The 19,305-nt window shown below is 26.0% G+C and overlaps 11 protein-coding genes across 11 annotated transcripts; 8 read left to right on the top strand and 3 right to left on the bottom strand.

Moving 5' to 3' along the window:
- ENU1_189500 (hexokinase 1, putative) lies at window positions 1-156 on the bottom strand (the record flags this gene model as incomplete). Its single annotated transcript, XM_008861759.1, has 1 exon — window positions 1-156. A coding segment is annotated over one exon (156 nt), but the record flags the coding sequence as incomplete, so codon positions are not given.
- A 1,110-nt stretch (window positions 157-1,266) lies between these two features.
- ENU1_189490 (14-3-3 protein 2, putative) lies at window positions 1,267-1,983 on the top strand (the record flags this gene model as incomplete). Its single annotated transcript, XM_008861758.1, has 1 exon — window positions 1,267-1,983. One exon carries the CDS (start codon window positions 1,267-1,269, stop codon window positions 1,981-1,983), a length of 717 nt encoding a protein of 238 aa, XP_008859980.1.
- Window positions 1,984-2,177: 194 nt separating this feature from the next.
- Window positions 2,178-3,290, bottom strand: ENU1_189480 (RhoGAP domain containing protein; the record flags this gene model as incomplete). Its single annotated transcript, XM_008861757.1, has 1 exon — window positions 2,178-3,290. One exon carries the CDS (start codon window positions 3,288-3,290, stop codon window positions 2,178-2,180), a length of 1,113 nt encoding a protein of 370 aa, XP_008859979.1.
- Window positions 3,291-3,509: 219 nt separating this feature from the next.
- On the top strand, window positions 3,510-6,680 carry ENU1_189470 (hypothetical protein; the record flags this gene model as incomplete). Its single annotated transcript, XM_008861756.1, has 1 exon — window positions 3,510-6,680. One exon carries the CDS (start codon window positions 3,510-3,512, stop codon window positions 6,678-6,680), a length of 3,171 nt encoding a protein of 1,056 aa, XP_008859978.1.
- A 51-nt stretch (window positions 6,681-6,731) lies between these two features.
- Window positions 6,732-7,592, top strand: ENU1_189460 (mutT/nudix family protein; the record flags this gene model as incomplete). Its single annotated transcript, XM_008861755.1, has 1 exon — window positions 6,732-7,592. One exon carries the CDS (start codon window positions 6,732-6,734, stop codon window positions 7,590-7,592), a length of 861 nt encoding a protein of 286 aa, XP_008859977.1.
- Window positions 7,593-7,776: 184 nt separating this feature from the next.
- ENU1_189450 (protein kinase, putative) lies at window positions 7,777-9,283 on the top strand (the record flags this gene model as incomplete). Its single annotated transcript, XM_008861754.1, has 2 exons — window positions 7,777-7,854; window positions 7,988-9,283. The coding sequence occupies 2 exons, from the start codon at window positions 7,777-7,779 to the stop codon at window positions 9,281-9,283; spliced, it is 1,374 nt and encodes a 457-aa protein (XP_008859976.1).
- Window positions 9,284-9,362: 79 nt separating this feature from the next.
- ENU1_189440 (peptidyl-tRNA hydrolase) lies at window positions 9,363-9,845 on the top strand (the record flags this gene model as incomplete). The annotated part of the gene is made up of 1 exon (XM_008861753.1): window positions 9,363-9,845. The coding sequence occupies one exon, from the start codon at window positions 9,363-9,365 to the stop codon at window positions 9,843-9,845; it is 483 nt and encodes a 160-aa protein (XP_008859975.1).
- A 707-nt stretch (window positions 9,846-10,552) lies between these two features.
- On the top strand, window positions 10,553-11,641 carry ENU1_189430 (hypothetical protein; the record flags this gene model as incomplete). Its single annotated transcript, XM_008861752.1, has 2 exons — window positions 10,553-11,294; window positions 11,346-11,641. 2 exons carry the CDS (start codon window positions 10,553-10,555, stop codon window positions 11,639-11,641), a joined length of 1,038 nt encoding a protein of 345 aa, XP_008859974.1.
- Window positions 11,642-15,791: 4,150 nt separating this feature from the next.
- ENU1_189420 (lysine and glutamic acid-rich protein 1 (KERP1), putative) lies at window positions 15,792-16,346 on the top strand (the record flags this gene model as incomplete). Its single annotated transcript, XM_008861751.1, has 1 exon — window positions 15,792-16,346. The coding sequence occupies one exon, from the start codon at window positions 15,792-15,794 to the stop codon at window positions 16,344-16,346; it is 555 nt and encodes a 184-aa protein (XP_008859973.1).
- A 156-nt stretch (window positions 16,347-16,502) lies between these two features.
- On the top strand, window positions 16,503-17,837 carry ENU1_189410 (beta-amylase, putative; the record flags this gene model as incomplete). The annotated part of the gene is made up of 1 exon (XM_008861750.1): window positions 16,503-17,837. The coding sequence occupies one exon, from the start codon at window positions 16,503-16,505 to the stop codon at window positions 17,835-17,837; it is 1,335 nt and encodes a 444-aa protein (XP_008859972.1).
- Window positions 17,838-17,907: 70 nt separating this feature from the next.
- ENU1_189400 (hypothetical protein) lies at window positions 17,908-18,825 on the bottom strand (the record flags this gene model as incomplete). Its single annotated transcript, XM_008861749.1, has 1 exon — window positions 17,908-18,825. The coding sequence occupies one exon, from the start codon at window positions 18,823-18,825 to the stop codon at window positions 17,908-17,910; it is 918 nt and encodes a 305-aa protein (XP_008859971.1).
- Between the last annotated feature and the right edge of the window lie 480 nt (window positions 18,826-19,305).

Raw genomic sequence — 19,305 nt, 5'->3', positions numbered from 1 at the left:
AACTTCTTTTCCAGTAGGAATAGGAGCATACGTTGGAAGCATTTGAAGAGTACTTGGTTTATTTTGAAGTCCATTTTCCATCTCTTCTAAAAGTTTAGAAACAATAATTTCCATCTTCTCTTTGTCAATAGCAAATTGATCAATGATTTCTTGCATTGTGTTTTATTTATCTATTTAAAAGTTCTTCATGATTTTTTAAGTAGAAAGATTTTTAATCTTTTTTTCTCAATCTATTTATGCAAAAGGAATTTGAAGTTCTGATCAAAGTCAATTGATAAAACCCCTTAAATTAAAACAAACTCTGAATGCCTCATACAATCAATTCTAAAAGAATCGTTTTAGTATTGAAAAGAAAAGACAATAGTCAACAATAATAAAAAATTAACAATATCTAAAAAAATCTTATGAAAGAAAATAATATACTAAGAAAAGATTCTTCAAAATAATCATTGTCTTAAACTCATATCTTATAAAAATAAAAAAAGAAATCTTTTCAAAAAACTAAATGAAGAATTATTAAGAAGCAGATATAAAATCCATGATTTATTGAAACGTTTTTAAGCAAAATGAAATCTTTCTCAAAATAATATCACCGCAAAAGAGTTTTTATAACAAAACATATTTTTACTTAAACAATTCGTATCAGAAACTTTTGAACTCAAACAGTCTAAATAAATTATAATTGATATAAAAAGAGTTTCTTTGATAGACTAATTCAATTCATAATTAATATAATGACAATCTTTATCCAATAAAAAAATAATAACAAAATCTTTTTTTCTTTTTTCTTTAATACCACAAAACCTCTTTTTCTGATATTATTGTTTATTATTTTTCTTCTTGATTAGTAACCTTATAATAAGTTTATTGAACTTATATGTTTTTGTGAAATATTCTTTATTATTTTAGTGTTATTAATTTATTGAGTAGCTTAATAAAAGAAACAAAACATTAAAAGGTAAAACGAAGATAAATTATAGGAGCAATCATTACAAAAAACAGTTATTTTTTAAACTATGGACGTTTAAAATAGCAATTTAAATAATGCTATATATAACAAATTTTAGATAATAACAAAATTTTAAGAACTTAAAAAGCTATATCAAAAATGAAAAATAACAATCTTATAAAAAGTCATTGAAATCACTAAAATAAGAATTGGATAAAAATAGGATGAAGAGAATAGTAAAACAAATAACAAAAGAACTAGAAGTCAAACGACTAAAGGTATATGAAGCCGATGATAGAACTTAAAATCAACAGTTGATGACTTCACGCGAAGATTTAGTTTATTTAAGTAAACTTGCTGAACAAAGTGAAAGATATGAAGAAATGGTTCAATATATGAAGCAAGTAGCTGAAATGGGAACTGAACTTTCAGTTGAAGAAAGAAATCTTATTAGTGTTGCTTACAAGAATGTTGTAGGATCAAGAAGAGCTTCATGGAGAATTATATCATCTCTTGAACAAAAAGAACAAGCTAAAGGAAATACTCAAAGAGTAGAATTAATTAAAACATACAGAGCAAAAATCGAACAAGAATTATCACAAAAATGTGATGATGTTTTAAAGATTATTACTGAGTTCTTGTTAAAAAATTCTACCTCAATTGAAAGTAAGGTTTTCTTCAAAAAGATGGAAGGTGATTACTATAGATATTATGCTGAATTTACTGTTGATGAGAAAAGAAAAGAAGTTGCTGATAAATCACTTGCTGCCTATCAAGAAGCAACTGACACTGCTGCATCTCTTGTTCCAACTCACCCAATTAGACTTGGTCTTGCACTTAATTTCTCTGTTTTCTATTATGAAATTATGAATGATGCAGACAAAGCTTGCCAACTTGCTAAAGAAGCATTTGATGAAGCTATTCAAAAACTTGATGAAGTTCCAGAAGAAAGTTATAAAGACTCTACTCTTATTATGCAATTATTAAGAGATAATTTAACACTTTGGACTTCTGATATGGGAGATGATGAATAAGCTTCATACCTTAGTTTCAAGTAATTCACTGTCTTTTGACTTAGTTCTTCTATATCAAAGGTTTTTCTGTTTCTATTTAATTAAAATTTATTTTGTTAAATAAGAAAAGAAATAAAAAAAACTATTAATCACTTTTTTGTTAACTAGACAAAGGTTTGTGTTAATTCCTTTTCTAATTTAGACTTATAGAAAATTCAATTTGGTTTTATAAAAGTTGGTCTAAGTAAAGCAGCTGGTGCTTTGAATATATCATATAGTACTAGTGTAGAAGATGTTTGTCTAGGAGAATTAATAACATTAGAAGGAGAACCAGCCACAGGGGTTGAAGAATTATTTTCAGTTGTTTGTTCGCTATTTGATGATTCTATTGAAGTTGCCCTTTTATAAGGAGTTAATAAAAAGGGTGTTGAAGGTGAAGTTGAACGTGGAGAAACAGACTTATCTCCAGAAGTAGATGTAGTTGATTTAGACAACATTGAAATAACTTCACTTCCATGTTTATTATGATGTTTAGAATTTTTAGAATTAGTTTGAGCACGACTTCTAAACAATCCGCTTTGTTTTTTTGATTTGTCTTTAGTTTTTTTTGATTCAGTCTCTTCTTTTAAAGATTCAATAGGGTCTGTTTCTAATAATACCATTCCTTTACCACTAGTATATCCTTGTACATTTAAATCTAATTCTTGAATAGCAGATTTTGGCATATGAAGAATCATTTCATAAATTAAATTTTTAGCTAAATTTGTTTTAGTTAAAGCACTAAAAGGATCAAGGTCAGGATTTATAATCATACAAGCACTAAAAACCATTGCTAAATTATCCATATCCATTTTTGTTAATGACTCAAATGGAACTAAGAATTGAAGAAAGTCAATAATAAATATAAACATGTCTCTATTGATTCTTGGTAATAAATTTAATAATTCCATAACTTTATCTGGACTTTCATCTAATTTTGCAACAACATCTTCATTAACAAATTTATCATAATAAATAGGTGGAATAATAGGTGTTGGTAATTCTCTCAAAAATAATTTAAATAAACTTGCAATTGTATGACAATTACATTCTTTATAAATTTCATATTTTCCTTCATTAAATAATGTTTTATAACCATCGATATCATCTTGTTTTCCTGGGACTCTAAATAGCCCTTCTAATTTATTACCACCTAATGCAATAATTGTGTCTTTCATTAATAAAAAAGCAATAGGAATAGAAACGTTTGGATAAGATGATTTTTGATAGGACATAATTGTTTCTAAATCAACAGAGAAAATAGGTTGGTTTATATTAAAACAAGTCATTTTCTTTTTAAAGTTGTTAAGTTTTCGTTTTTTTAATTTTAAACGCAATTCTAAACTTATTTCTTCTTATCTTTATCCTTTCTTATCATAAATAACATAAATTTTTTTAAAATAACATTTCTTTAAATATTGTTCAAAAAATTGAAAATTTGAAAAGGTTTTTCTTTTCATTTAAAAATCAAAACCTCGATTTTATAAGATCTGTAGATTGTAACTTTGATGAGTGAGCCAGTTGCAGCTCCTTCTCAACCATCTTCTCTTGGTGCTTTTAAGTTTTGGAATAAAAAAGAAAAAGAAATGAAGGATATTCCTGATGTTAAGAAAAATGGTCTTTCTAAAGAATTTTTATGGACATTTATTTTAAACAATGATACGGAGTATGATGAAATACGATGTATACAACAATTGAGTGAAGTAAGAAAAGTATGGTCAGTGATTGCGACAATGTCTTCGAATAAGATGAAGAAAGACCACCAACGCAAAACCTCTTCTTTTGGTAAAGATATTGTACAAATGATTCAAGAAAATTACAAATTTATGAATGAAGGGAAAGCTCAATGGGAAGAGGCATTTATGAAAATGACAAACACAGTAAATCAATTAAATGAAGATAATGAAGCATTAAAGGAACAAGTAAGGACTTTAAAAAATGAAAAAATGAGACATAGTTCAATTGTGAAGAAAGAATCAACTTTACATGAGATTGAATTACAATTACAAAATCTTGTTAAGTTAAATAATCAAATAGAATCTAAGTTGTCAGTTATATCTATACAACAATCAAATGATTCACTTATCCAAAAAAGTATTAATGAAAAAGTTGAATTAATTGAAAAAAATATTAACAGTCATACTCTTTCTAATATCCCTTCTTTATCTTTTAATACAATTAATGAAGAAATGTCTCTTCACCAAATAGATGATAATGAAAATAAAACAAAAACACCAGAATTACCTGATCATTATTATACTGATAATTCTGTTATTCCAACTATTCCCCTGAATAATACAATTGTTATAAAAGATTACCAACCCTCTGAACAAACAGAAGAAAAACTTTATCACACTCAAAATGATATAGTTGTTCCTTCAAAAAAAACACTACCTATTCAAATAGACCAGTTTAATAGTTGTGATGATTTTGTAGTACACAGACTAGACCAACAACCATTAGTCTCGTCGTATGAAAATAATGAACATGCTTTAATATTAGAGGAAGAGAATGTACCACATCTTGGTAATGCCCCTTCTGTTCACCGTAAAACTTCACATGTAATGTCTCGGTCAGTAGGTGATGCTAATTTTTTGGATGAATTCCATCAAGATATGTCAACACAAAGTACTCCATACAGGCTAATGAAGATGCCACTCAGGAGATACATTTCAAGTTCTAAGCATAATGAGTTATTCATTTCTCCGGCAACCAAACGATCAAGAAGTATTCTTTCATCCCAGCAAATGACACTTTCCCATGAAGAATTAACTATGAAAGTAAAAAAGCCATTAGTTAGAATTAATCAGAATATTGATAATCTTACACCAAGAAGTAAAAAAGATCATGAATTAAAAGAAAAAGAAGAAGAGTTAAAACAAAGAGAAGAGATACTAAAGAAAAAAGAGGAAGAAGTTAGTCAGAAGGAAAAAGAAGTTCTTGTGGTTCAAATTGAAATAGAAAATAGAGAAGAAGAACTTCAGTCTTGGGAAGATGATATTCAAAGAAGAGAAAATGAAATTAGAGAACATGAAGGTGAGGTTAGGAGAAGAGAAGTCGAGTTAGAACAGAAAGAGGAATTAATTCAAAAAGAAGATGAGACTAAACAAAAGGAAATAGAAAAAATAGAAATAATTAAAACAGACTCTTTTAAAGGCAGAGCCAGCGAACCACCAAAAGACACATCTAGTTCTAAAGAATTTGAAGAATTAAAGAAAGAAAAGCTACAATTAGAACAAACAATACAAGACCAACAATTAAGAGTTTGGACCTTAGAAGAACAAAATAAAAGAGTAGAACGTATTGTTAAGATGATGGATTCAAATGAACCTAGTGAAGATGATATCACTCAGTTTATTGAGACAATAAAAGAAATTGTTAATAGAAAAAAACAAAAATTAAGATTTATATTAACTCAAAAGATTGTTGATACGTTTAGTCGATATGTCCAAAACCCATTATCATTATCTGCAATAATTACTCCACGAGGGTCTATTAGAAAAAGTGAGAAGAAAAAAGATAAAAGAGAGTTACAATACATTCAATTTATACCAAATAAAATTGAAGATAAAAGAAAAACATCACTTATTGTCAAAGATAATTATGAAATGTATAGGACAGTGTGTTATGATTTTTATGTTAAAGAAGGAGAATATTATAGAATTATTAATGAATTTAATGAAGTTTATATAAAGAATATTAATTGGTCAATAATGAAAGACTTTGCAAAAGAATTTAAAGAACTTTTTGAACCAATATTAATGTTAACAAAGAAAATTGTTGATGAATTAGATAGGGCTTATTCAGATCCTATTAAAGATGCTGAAGGAAAGTCATGCATTGCACTTGGAAGTATTTTAGAAAAATATGCACAAACATTAAGGGTTTATTTAAATTATATATTAAGATGCCCATATTTTGTTGACCATTTCCCAGTATTTAGTCAGTCAAAAGAATTGACTGATTCTCTTGTTCTTTCTATAACCAATTATATCAATTCTCAAAAACTAAACAATCCATCATTTGTAGTAAATTCATTTTTACCTATTTCTGCTTATATCTTAGCTCCAGTTTCTCATTTTTCTGTTTATCCACAATTAATGAGAGAACTTGCAATGAACATATCAAATAATCATTTTGATAATTTAGCGGTACAAAGTGCACTTAGAATAATAGAAGGAATTGAAGATGAAATAGACCGTCAAAAAAATTCTGCAGAACGTTGTGATGCAGTTAGATTTGTAAAAACATTATTTATTAAAACAATAGAAATACCTGATGGTCATTGTGAATTGTTATATTTTGGATTTTTAAAACCAGTTGATATAGAGAAATTTAAAGTACATGATGATATTATTAGAGTATGTTTCTTATTTAATACAATGTTTATTATTACTAAAATTAAAACATTCCAAGGAAAAGTATTAGATAAGAAGGCGTTAACTGCTAAGTTCTATCAAGAAATTAGTGGGTTAAATGTTGAATTTTTAAAAGGCTTTATATTAGAAGAAGTAGATCGATGTTTTATTACAGACCATATTATAATTTCTCTTATCCAAAATATAGGTTCTATTATTAATGGATTTGCTGTAGAATTTAATGAAAAACAATACAATTTTGTAGCTTCATCCCAAAAACAACAATATAATTGGTGTGATGCATTCTCTAATTTAATGTAAGTTTTTTATAAAAAAATCTTCTTTTAATCATTTCTTCTTTTTTTCTTACAGATGAAGCGAATATTTGAATTTTCATCTAATGCTGTTTCTCCTCCAACTCTTTCTAAAGTCCTACAATTACTTATATTAGAATTTGTTCCTGATAAACTCCCTAGTTTTAATGATAAATTATTAATGATAGAAGAAGCATGGTGGTATTATATTGACGTTTACAGATTATTATATCCTGAGTTACCTCGTCTTGAATTTATTGACTTTGTAAAACAAATAGCTTTTTGTGTACCAACACAAAGTCTATTACAAAATGAATTAAATACAACATCACCAGATATACTTCTAAGTGACTTTAATAACTTTAAATCAACTATCCCATGTTATGGGGCAATATTAATGGATGAAGACCTTCAACATGTTCTTGCAGTTCAAGCATTTAGAACAACTCGTTGGGGATTTCCAAAAGGAAAAATGAAAATTAAAGAAGATCCAGTAGTTTGTGCTGTAAGAGAGGTAGAAGAAGAAATTGGATTTAATGTACTTCCCTTTTTAGTCAAAGAAAATCCAATTGAGATTATTATGGGAAAGAAAAAAGTTACTTACTTCTTTTGTCATCACATTCCTTTAACAACACCATTTCATCCAAAAACTAGAATGGAAATTCACAAAATTGCATGGCTTGATATTGACGATATTACAAGAGAAGTTATTGCTAAAAACCCGGACTTTAATTTTTTTAATCAACTGATGATAAATGCTATGTTAACATTTGTTGCTCATCAAAAAGGTATTGAACCTAAATTATTAGTTCTTGACACCCCTTGTAACTCTTCTTATTTCTCTGAAAATTCTTTTGGGATGGAGTATTTCTCAAAATTATATACTAATGCTTTTAAAACAGGTTCATTACATCGTTAACAACTTCTTTATCTTTTAAACAACGATAAATATAACAGAAATAAATTGTGTTGTTCTAAATAATTTATTGTTATATAAAACATAAAATTTTTCGCTCTATTCTAAAAAAAGAAAACGAAGAGTTTAGAAACTAATTGAAAATACCAAAAATAAACTAAAAAATCTTCAATATAATTTTCTTAACATGTCACTGTCTAAAGAATCGCGAACATCTTCTATGGGACCAAGAGCCCAAGTAAAATTTCCTTTTGAATTAAGTCCTGTTTGTAATAACATTATTAGTTATTTTTTTTTAGGATGATAAGTTATGACTCTGTCAAAACAAAATCTTTTATCATTTTTAAGACAGTTTAAATTACATCCAAAAAATTTACTAAATACTTATACTCTTTTAGCCAATACAAAAATTAACATTTGGTCATCAATACGCAGTACAATCAGTTCCTTTACAACAAACAATTACATTTATAAATAAAACTGATGAATTATATAGAATGACAATAGTTGTTAGTACAAGTCCTAAATATACAATGGAAGTTGATGAAGAAAAAATTAAAATTAAACGACAGAGTACAAAGTCTGTTACAATTACTATCTGTTTTAATACAGTTATTACAGTTGGATTAACTGGAAGTGTTACATTTGAAGTTAAAAAAAAAGCATTTATTGGAAATGAAGCAAGTTCATTAACTCTAAGATTTCAAATGTTAGGTGTTATTCCTAAAGTATCTTCCAAACAAGTTATTCTTGAATTAGAACCTTTTGATAATTTAATACACCCACAACAAACTGAATTAGTAAATCAAGATATGAGAAGTAAACCTCAAATTAAAAATAAATTAATTCAACATGAAGACTCAAAAATAATAATAAAAAGAGAAACAAATACAATTAATGAAAAAGACTTTATTACTATTTTAGAACATTCAAAAAATAAAGAAGATATTATTAAAATTGGAACAGTTACAGGAAAAAAAGCACTTTATAATAAGGAGCCTACATTTATATTTAATTTTAATGATGTACAAGAAGATTTTAATGCTTTAACATCAATATATATGGATATTCATCATTTTTCAATAGTTCAATTAATTGGATTAAATTTTCATTCAAACTTCATGTTATTAGAAGCAGACACACAATATAACATTGAACAATTTTTAGACTGTGAGTTATCTATTCCATTCTTAACAAGATGTTGTATTAATTTAGTTACTGCTTTACAATATTTATCTTCTCAAAATATTCTCCATAGAAATATTAAACCAAGTAAATTAAGACTAGTTAAAAGAGCTTCACCTACTATGGGGCTCCCTTTAATCAAATTACATGACTTTTCTTGTGGCATTGTTTTAGAAAATGGAAAACGTACAAATGAATGTGTTGGAACTATTGAGTATATGGCACCTGAAGTTATTGAAGAACAAGAATATGATGCAAAAGTCGATGTGTATAGTCTCGGTATGACGATGTATCATATTTTTAATAAAAAGAAACCATATGGTGAAATGTCACTACAAGAAATTAAAGAGTTTGTACTTTCTGGACATCGTTTATCTCCAACAGATAAAATACCTATTGCAATAATAGGAATAATAACAAAGTGTTGGAATCAACACCCAGAACTACGACCTAATTATAAATGGATATTAAATGCACTTAATGATTTCTCTAGAAACTATACTGCATAATTAAAATACTTAATTTGTGATATGTCTCTGAATTGGGTTTAGGGTTTTATTGAAAAGAGTATTAACTTTGAAATAAAAAATGAATGTTGAAATATTAATTACTATTATTGTATTACAAACAATTGTTATTATTTGGTTGTTGTTAAAAAGAAATAAAAAGTGTATTAAGTCTGTAAGTCAAGTCACTGATAAAATAGCAAATACTAATGAAGAATATAAAATGGTGTTGTTAGTTAGAAAAGACTTAAAAATGCAAAAAGGTAAAATTGCAGCACAATGTGGTCATGCTGCTGTTGGTTGTGTTCTTAAAGCACAAAAATATGACCCAATTTCATTAAATACATGGAGATATTATGGTCAAGCTAAGATTGCACTGGTTGTAGATAACTTGGAACAATTAGAACAATTAGAAAAGAAAGCAGAAGAATCTAATTTAATTACGAAAAAAATTTGTGATGCTGGAAGAACACAAGTTGTCCCTGGATCTATTACTGTTCTTGGAATTGGTCCTGCACCTGTTTCTATTATTGACCAAATCACTGGAAAGCTTAAATTATTATAAAAATGATGACTTTTTCGAAACTGTTTTCTTTGGCTTTTTTTCCTGACTAAGTTTAAGGGAATGACGAATATTCTCTATTTTATGTAATTTTTCATTAGTTTCATTAATTTTTAATGAATCAACAAGTAATTCTGTTTTCTTATATTTTAATTGGTCTTGGTTGTTTGTTGGAACTTTCCTTAAAGAAGAAGCAGGAAAGAAAAGTTGATTTGGACAAATAATTTGTCGTGATATTGGGTCAAATTCCATTTGATTTTGTTGAGCAAACAGACTTAATTCTTTGAAAGAAATTTTTCTGAATGACTCATCATCTTCAGTTGTATATTTTGATAGGTATTCATTCAGAGAGAGGTTTGGTGTTTCTCCAGCAGATGACTGGAAATAATCTCTTTTAATGATATTCTTTACGGTTTCTATGAACATCTCTTCATCAACGATATACTTTCCATTTGGTGCGATATTCATCAAGGGAATTAGTATGTCTTAAGATCGAGATTAAAATAACAAAAAAGTAAGATAACGTTAAATCTTTTTAGAAAATGGAAAGGTGAGATAGTGAACGTAATATTTTTCATTTGTTTAAATACTGAATTAAAATAAATATTTTTTTTTGGTTTTTTTGAAATAGCCTCAACAAATTATCGTTCCTAAGTTTTAGGAAAACTTGATCCTCTCATATGGAAATTAGAACTTAAATTAAACAAAATATGGAAGACAAAGAGGAGAAGAAGCAAAAAAAACATGGGATATTCTCCTTTTTAAAGAAAAAATCAAAATCAGCAAAATTTGAAGAGGAAGGATTAGAAAAAGAAGATAAAAAAGAAAAAAAAGAGAAAAAAGAGAAGAAGAGGAAAGAGGAAAAAGAAAATGAGAAGAAGAGACACTCTGTTGCTGTTGTGGAAAAGAAAGAATATAAAGAGCCAAATAGAAAATCATACGCTCAAGGAGGTAGTGTTAGTATTTCATCATTTATGAAAAGCCTTCCTGATTGGCAAGAAAGTACAAGAAGAGTTATTACTGATTGTAGTTTTGAGACGTTTCCAATTGCTGGAGATTTACCTCGGTTATTAAAACATTTATCTATTGTACGTGAAGTATCTGAAGGGAATTATGATACTCTTTTTCCTAAAGATGGAATTGTTAATAAAACAAGTAATGCTGGTGATTGTCTTCAAGTTATTACTTGCGTTACTCAATTACTTGAAGGGGAAGAACAAGCAGAAAAAGTAGAAAAAGAATGGAATGAAACAATAGTCAATGACCAAGACATGAGCGTACAAAAGACCTTTTTAATAAAAATTTTAAAAAAAGTTTTTGTAGAAGAAACAGAAAATAAAGAAGTACCATCACCTGTTATTACATTTTTAAAAGCAATTAATCAAAAAATTATTGCAAATTCTACAATGCATTTAAAGATTGTTTGTGGTAATTTGTTCTTCAAAGACTCTCGTTTGTTATATTTTATTAAGAAATAAATGAAATAATATTTATAATAAATAGAACCAATGTTTTGGGAAGTGGCTTGTATTCTTCAACAAAAGACATATTTAATTCATTATAGAAAACAAGAAACAACAAGTAAAAACCCCGAAGAATATTTTAGATTCTTATGGGAATTAAGACTTGTTTTTAATTCTAATTTGACTCAATTAGAAGAAGTAACAATGGGAATTTCATGTATTGAATTTAAACCAGAGACTACTGAGGCTATTCGGACAAGTGTATTAAATACTCTCAAATCAATTCAATTTACTGATTGTCAAATAAAAAATGTAGGTGAAGAAGATGATCAATAATAATACTTTTGTTCTGTTTTAATTTCGTTACAATAAATGATACATTCATTCAATTATTAAAAAAATATTATGTTTAAATCGTTCATATTTTGAGTTACTTAGAAAAAGAACTAAAATTTTATTTTCATTTTATAAATTATTCTGTTTTAAATAAAATTAGTTTCTTAATTTTATTGTTTTTTAATTAGTTCAAGTAATTTAAATTTGAAAGTCAAGAAGGTCATTGATTCAAAGAATTTAATATCTCTTTGTTTTATTAAATTTCTTTTTAATAGTTGTTTATCAATCTTTTGTTTATCAAAGTTAAAGATCTTTTTTTACATTTAAAATAGATGAGTTAAAAAAATAAATGAGTTTTTTTATTGTATGATTTAATCTTTTTCATTAAAAAAAAACTCAATTTATTAAAAAGATAAATTTAACTTATTAATTATTTTATATAGTAACAAATAACTAAAATGAAAAGTAAAATTGGTAATTAAACTGTGGTAATAACTCTAGGAAGTTAAATACTTAATATAATTTATTAGTATTATTTTTATTGAGTATTGAATTAGATTATTGATATAATATAATAATTAGTACGATTGAATGAGTGATATTAAAACTAAGTAATGGTCAAAGAAAAAACAAAGGTACCAATACCACAAAATTAAATGAAGAAGTTTAAGTCAAGATATTTAGGATAAGTACTAACAACAAGGTTAAAATTCATAATATGAAAATTGGTAAAGGTTATCATAAATGTGTCATATGTATGGGTTTTATTTTAATTAATTTTTATGTAAGTGAATAAGAAGTTAAAATTTTCTTTCATTGTACAATAAACTTAAAATAGTAAATAGTCATGTATAAAGAATAAAACGGAAGAAAAAGAAAATTACTTAAATCGTTAATAAAAAACAAACAAATAGGTCATAAAGGGAAAGAGAAAAAAAAGATGAAGATAATAAATACTTGATCTAATTCACTAAAAGAAAAGTGAAGGTTTGATAAATAGATAAAAAAATTAAAGAAGTTTTGATTCAATAAAATTTGTTTAGAATTTTTATTTGATTTCATTATAAAATTTACTCTTAATTTATTTATTTTTTTAGGAGAATTCAATATAACTTACATAAAAAGATTCATAAATAAAACTATATAATAAATAATAAAACACTATAATTAATAGTATATTCTACCAATCAAGTTGTAATTTTATTTTCTGATTTGTTTAAAGTCAGTATTTAAGAGTTAAAGACTAAAGTGTTTAATTATTAAGTTATACATTGCGAAAAATGAATCATAAATTCATTCATCGATATAAAATCAAAATAAAATAGGAAGTAAAGTCATAAAAAGCTTATAAAATAAATAGAGTTAAGAAGAATAAGATGAACTAATTAGAGAAGTCAGAAGAATGAATTAATGATAACAACTCATCATCAATAGGTTTACTGTATTTGGAGATAACTCCGTCTCCATCAACATAGACATAACTTCCATCATGAGTATCAGTCTTTGAAAGGATTTGAATAATTTCCAAATCACAATCTTTTAGGTCTAAAGGCGTTTGGATGTCTCTTATTAATGGAGATGGTCTTTTTCCAATAGATGTTGTAAAGGCCATCTTTACTGATATTATATAAATATTAAGATAAGAGAGTTTAAATGATCATCTACAAACCATTTTGTAAAAGTAAAAAAATAGCGAAAAAATGAAGTTGAGTATAACGGTTACAAGACTTGCTAATCTTTTATGAAAAAAAATATTTTTACAAAACGTTAAACATTTACTCTTTGTACGGATAAAAATAGTTTTATATTTTTATTTTCTATTTTAAAATATTTTTAAAGAAATATTTCAAATTTTTTTTATTTTTATTCTTGTAAATTTCAATATTTTTTTACCCCATAGTCTTTTAAAATTTTAGTCTTTTTTAGAGAAGAGACAAATTTCATTTTTATAATTTTGGATATGAAAATATTAATAAAATTGTTTTGAAGTTCTAAATTTATAAATAATATTGAAATTATCTAGTTTTGTTATTATTTCATCAATATTCAATAAAGATTTTATTACAAATGTTATTAGTTATTGCCAATGAATATCTTTATTAAACAGAAATAATCTAAAATGAAGATAAAAGGTTTGATAATTCAAACTAACAATTCAGAAAAAAAAAATAAGAAAGAGAATGGAAAGTTTGAAAAGATATAAAAATAGATTTTTTTGATATTTTAAGATTTATACCCCTTTTAAAAAATTCCTGTTAATTTCTTTAAGTAACAGATTTTCGTTTTTTGAGATTTCTATATATATATACTGTTCAATCTTTGTTAAGATTTGTTATTTAATTTTTTTCTTTAAATATTATAAATAAGTCATAGAAATTATTCACTCAATATATAAATACTTTTATCAATCGCATTTTCTTTAATCTTTTTTTAGAACTAAATTTTTAATATTTCTTTATTATATTTAAAAGTAAATTAGCAAAATTAATTTTTAGCTGAGTAACGATAATGGCATTAATATATAGGACAAAGACTTTGAATATATATATTTTAGCAAAGTAAGTAATTATTTAGTGTATGTGTAAGTAGTTTTGTCTATTTATTCTTGCTTTTCATTAATTAATTTTAAGTTATTATTTACCTAAGTATATTTTTGTTATATTTGTTCATTACCTTATTATTATTGTTTGTAACAGTATTTAATTTTTCTATTCATCATAATTATTGTTATTTATTTTTATTATTTATTTTATATTAATATTTATATGAAACATAATTATATTCATTCTTTTAATTAAGATATACAGTATAACATATTCTTTTGAATATGTACTAATTTATATATTTTAAACTAAATCATTTATTATATATTTCATTTTAAGAAATATTATGAATGAATTCATTAATATATATATTTGAGTAATTATAATGGTTCTTTTTCTTTTTTTGATTATCCTTCTTATTTTTTTTGTAATTAATATAATCATTTTATAACATCCATCGTCTTAAAATTCTTTTTTATCTATATTCTATAGTGTCATTTATACTTTTATTACTCTTTAGTTTCTTTCAACCATTTCCTAGATAATCTCTATTTATTACTTATGTTTTGGGTTTTCACTTCTTTAGAGATTAGAAGGTATTTGTTTCTACTTTAGTGAAGAATGTATTCTTTTCTATTACTTTTTTCTTTGAACTAAATGTTTTTTATGTTTCCAACAAAAACTGAAAAACATTGTACCTTAATCTTCCTTCGGTGTTTAAAATATGTTTGTATTGATATTTGTTAATTTTTCTGATAAAAAATAAGAAGTTATCTTGTAGAATGTCATCAATAATAGCTAACAACATGAATAGATAAAATAGAAATAGATTTACTAAACTATAACCAATATAACTTACACATAAGTCAAAAATGATAACTGTTGAATCGAGATTAGGTATGGAATAATATCAAACGAATATTATTTAAACTAAAAGAGTAAATAATGAAAGAGTTAATAACTGTAAAATTATAGAATAAATTAAAATATTCCTTTATATCCAAATGTTATAAGAAGAGAATAAATTTATTTCATAGGTCAATTAATAAGGAAGAATAATAGATTTTATATTGTAGAAAGTATTTAAGGAATCAACAAAATAAAAATAGTCTTAACCTATTACTTCACAATACAAAAATATAAAATAATATAACGTATTAATCAAATAAAATGATAACAAATTTATTTTATACAATAGAAATATCCTAACTGTAGAAATAAAACGAAGAAAATATCCTTACAATTAAATAAATAACAAAATAATAAGTGTGCTTATAGTAAATTATAATTCCATTAAAAATTAGTAAAAAACAACTTGTATTAAAAATGATAAAGATTTGTCTTTCTAAAAGAAATAAAATAAGACGCTTAACAACCTATATTAAAATTGATTTTTTAGAGAATGTTTAAATAAAATAGATAAGAAAATAACTAATCGTTGAAGTCAAAATAACTAAAATGAAGTGTAAAATTATTATTTTATGTATTAAAGTAACTTTGGTAGACTTTGTTCAAATTGTCATCAAAATGGCTTTACAAAATATAAAAGAAATGAATTTAACAAAACGAAGTATTTGATCTTTTCAAGATTCAGTCAGATTCAGTTAATGGAAAATATTATAAGCACAACAAATACTATTCAAGGAAAAGCACAAGCTCTTCTCAAAAAAGAAGTATTAAATGAAAATGAAAAAGAAATAGTTGAAATGATTAACGAATTAGCTAATGCATTAAATAAAACTATCACAATTCTTAATGCACAACCACCTGTAAAGACCGAATCAAAAACAAAAGAAGAATTAAAGAAAGAAGAGAAAGAATTAAAGAAACAAAAACAAATGGAAGAGAAGAAATTAAAAATGGAAAAGAAGGCAGAAAAAGAAATTGTAAAAGAGAAGAAACCAAAGAAAAAACAAAGACTTAATGATGAAAATAGTGATGAAGAAAAAGAAGTAAAAGATGATAAGAAAGTTAGTTCATTTGAAGAAAATAAAGTTTCAAAGCAAACTAAAAACTACGGTAAAATTTTGCTTGAAGAAGAAGAAGGTGAAGCTCCTACTCCTAAAGAAGAAAAGAAAGAAAAATACAAAGAAAAAAAGGCTGATGCCTTATTAGATAAAAAATCAAAGAAAGGAAAGAAAGATATTTTCTATGAAAATTAACTTATATTTCAATTAATTTATCATTACAAATATCTCTTATTTTAAATAAAACATAAACTGAAATAGAATAAATAATAGAATAAATTATTATTAAAATGAATAACTACAACAACAAATAAAATCTTTGAAAAATATACTTAAAACTTAAAAACAAATATGATACTCTATTTTTTAACATTCATCTTTGGATGTTCTGCTGTTGATGTTAATGGAATGCTTGAATTAGATATTATATCAAGCACTGGTTTTAAAAATAAAGCATTATTACAATCTCAATTAATGAAAGTTAAACAAGCTGGATTTACTGGTGTTATGGGAGATGTTTGGTGGGGATTAGTGGAAACATCTCCAAAAAATTATAACTTTAAGTATTATCTCGAATTAGTGGAAATGATTAAGAATGTTGGTTTAAAATACCAACCTGTTATGTCATTCCATAAATGTGGAGGTAATGTTGGAGATACTTGTAATATTCCAATTCCTAAATGGGCAATTGATGCTGTAAAGAAACTTGATGGTTTCTTTAAAGATTCTCATGGAAATGTAAATGATGAGTATATTAATTTTGCTTTAGACAATGTTGCTGTTGAAGGTGGAAGAACACCAATTGATTTTTATTATGACTTTATGAACGCTTTTAGTACTGAATTTAAGTCTTATATTTCTGATGGTGTTATTGATGAAATACAAATCGGAGTTGGACCATCGGGAGAAATTAGATATCCATCATACTGTGCTGCTAATGGATGGCAATACCCTGGCATTGGAGAGTTCCAAGTGAGTGACTCAAACTCTCTTAGTTTGTTACAACGTGCTGCTGAAGCTAAGTCACATAGTGAATGGGCACATATACCAACGGATGCTGGTGTTTATAATAGTAAGCCAAGTGATACTAATTTCTTTGATGATAATAAACCAAACAACTATGCAAGTGACTATGGTAAATTTTTCCTTGAATTTTATACTCAACTTATGCTCAACCACACTGACCGTGTAATAATTGCTGCTAGAAAAGCTTTTGGAACCTCACTTCCTCTCGCAGCTAAAGTTTCCGGAGTTCATTGGTGGTATGGTAGTTCTTCTCATGCTGCCGAAGCAACCGCTGGTTATTATCAAGTTAATGGCTATTCTACTTATTCTCAAATCAACGATATTTTAGGAAAACATGGGGCACGATTTACATTTACTTGTTTAGAAATGGCTAATCCAACAGACTTAAAAGCAGACCCAAAGAGTAGACCAGAAGATCTTGTTACTGAGGTATTTGGTGTTGTAACTAAATGTGACAAAAGAGGTGAAAACGCACTTGATATGATGGGTAATAGTAATGAATTTTGGTTTGATGAAGGGGCTTTATCTAGAACTATTAATCAAGTTGCTTCTAAGAAATTAAATGGATTTACCTTCCTAAGATTACATGAAAGTGTGCTTTCAAGTTCTAAACTTTATCAGAAATTACAAGATTTTGTTTCACAATTGAACTCAATTTAAGTGAATTAATGAAATGAAACTTAAAGATTTTTTGTTTGACTAAATAGTTTAATTACGAATATCCTTTTTCTCAATAAAAAATGGTTTGTGTTCGGTGGTGTGGTGGTAGTTGTTCTTTATTTTTTTCTCCATAACTCCACAAGAACCAGTCAATGCGATGTCCTTCAATTAATGAATTTTTGGTTTCAAGGAATATAGCTTGAATCATTTTTATAGCTGATAATACAGTACATCTTATTTCTATTTCTTCTTCAGATCCAGATGGAATTTCTTTTTTATCAAGAATCCTTTGTTTTAATTGATCTTCTATGTCAAGAACATCCCATCCAAGTAATACTTGAGGAATACGGTAATCAGCAAATCCCGTTAATTGTTCCAACCCTTTAATACATCCACACATTCCTTGTATGTCACCAACTACAATTTGAGCTCGTTTATAAAAGAATACTTGTCTTCCTTTATAAATGGTTGAATCTCTAAACCCAGGAAATTCTTTTGCAATAAGAGAAACTAAAGTTGTGGCATCATATTTTGATTCTTCTAATAAATTTAATACCTTTTGGTCAAACCTATTACACAAAACTTCACCTACTTCTCTCATCAATCGAGTTCGTTCTTCAATATTTGAAATAACGCGGTTGTTATGAACTAAGTACTGAGAGAGTAAACAACTGGATACATGTTTCATTTGGTTAGGCTCAAAAACTTCAGGGTGGTCGTGTTCAAGACGTGACAACCCTTTTGTTAAATCATCATATTCAAACCCTTCGGTTGGCCAAAAACAAAAGTTTAATGCGTCTACAACTAAAATATATCTTAGTCGTGATTCAATGTCATTAGGTGCTTGGTGAATACTCTCATCAAAGGTTTCAACTTCAATCTTTTCTAGTAATGGAATTATCTTTTCTTTTAATTTTATTTGATTAACTTTGACATGTTTTGCATTTTGCTCAATATAGTCAACACTCCAACGAACATATTCACACATACTAATTTACGTGAAGTATACTTTTAAGTTTTTTGTTTATTTCTTTTCATTTTTAATTTTTATTAAGATTCTTTACTATACAAAACATACAATTATTATTGCAATTATTATTGAGTAATATCATTGTTTATTGTAAAGAAAAACAAACAAGTCATAGAAATTCGTCATTATACAAGAGAATGAATGTCAATTATAATAAAAGGCATAACAATGTGCATGATAAAAAAATCGAAAGAAAAATAAATAAGAAACAGGTAAATATGATGATGGTAATTGTTATACAAACAAACATAAATACTAACAAGAAATGATAAAGAAAAAAAGGATATGAAGGATATGAAGTAAATGGGAAAAGGAGAATATGAAGAAATAGTTAAAAATATGAAGGTAAAAGAAACAACATGATAATAACTAAGAAGTATATTCAATCAAAAAGATAATTGAAAGAATGAAAAAAGAAATAAAGGAAGAATAAAAAGA

This window comes from Entamoeba nuttalli, assembly GCF_000257125.1.
Source record: "Entamoeba nuttalli P19 unplaced genomic scaffold asmbl_8811, whole genome shotgun sequence".
In the NCBI taxonomy this organism is placed as follows: domain Eukaryota; phylum Evosea; order Mastigamoebida; family Endamoebidae; genus Entamoeba; species Entamoeba nuttalli.
This window is presented reverse-complemented; position numbering and strand designations above follow the sequence as displayed.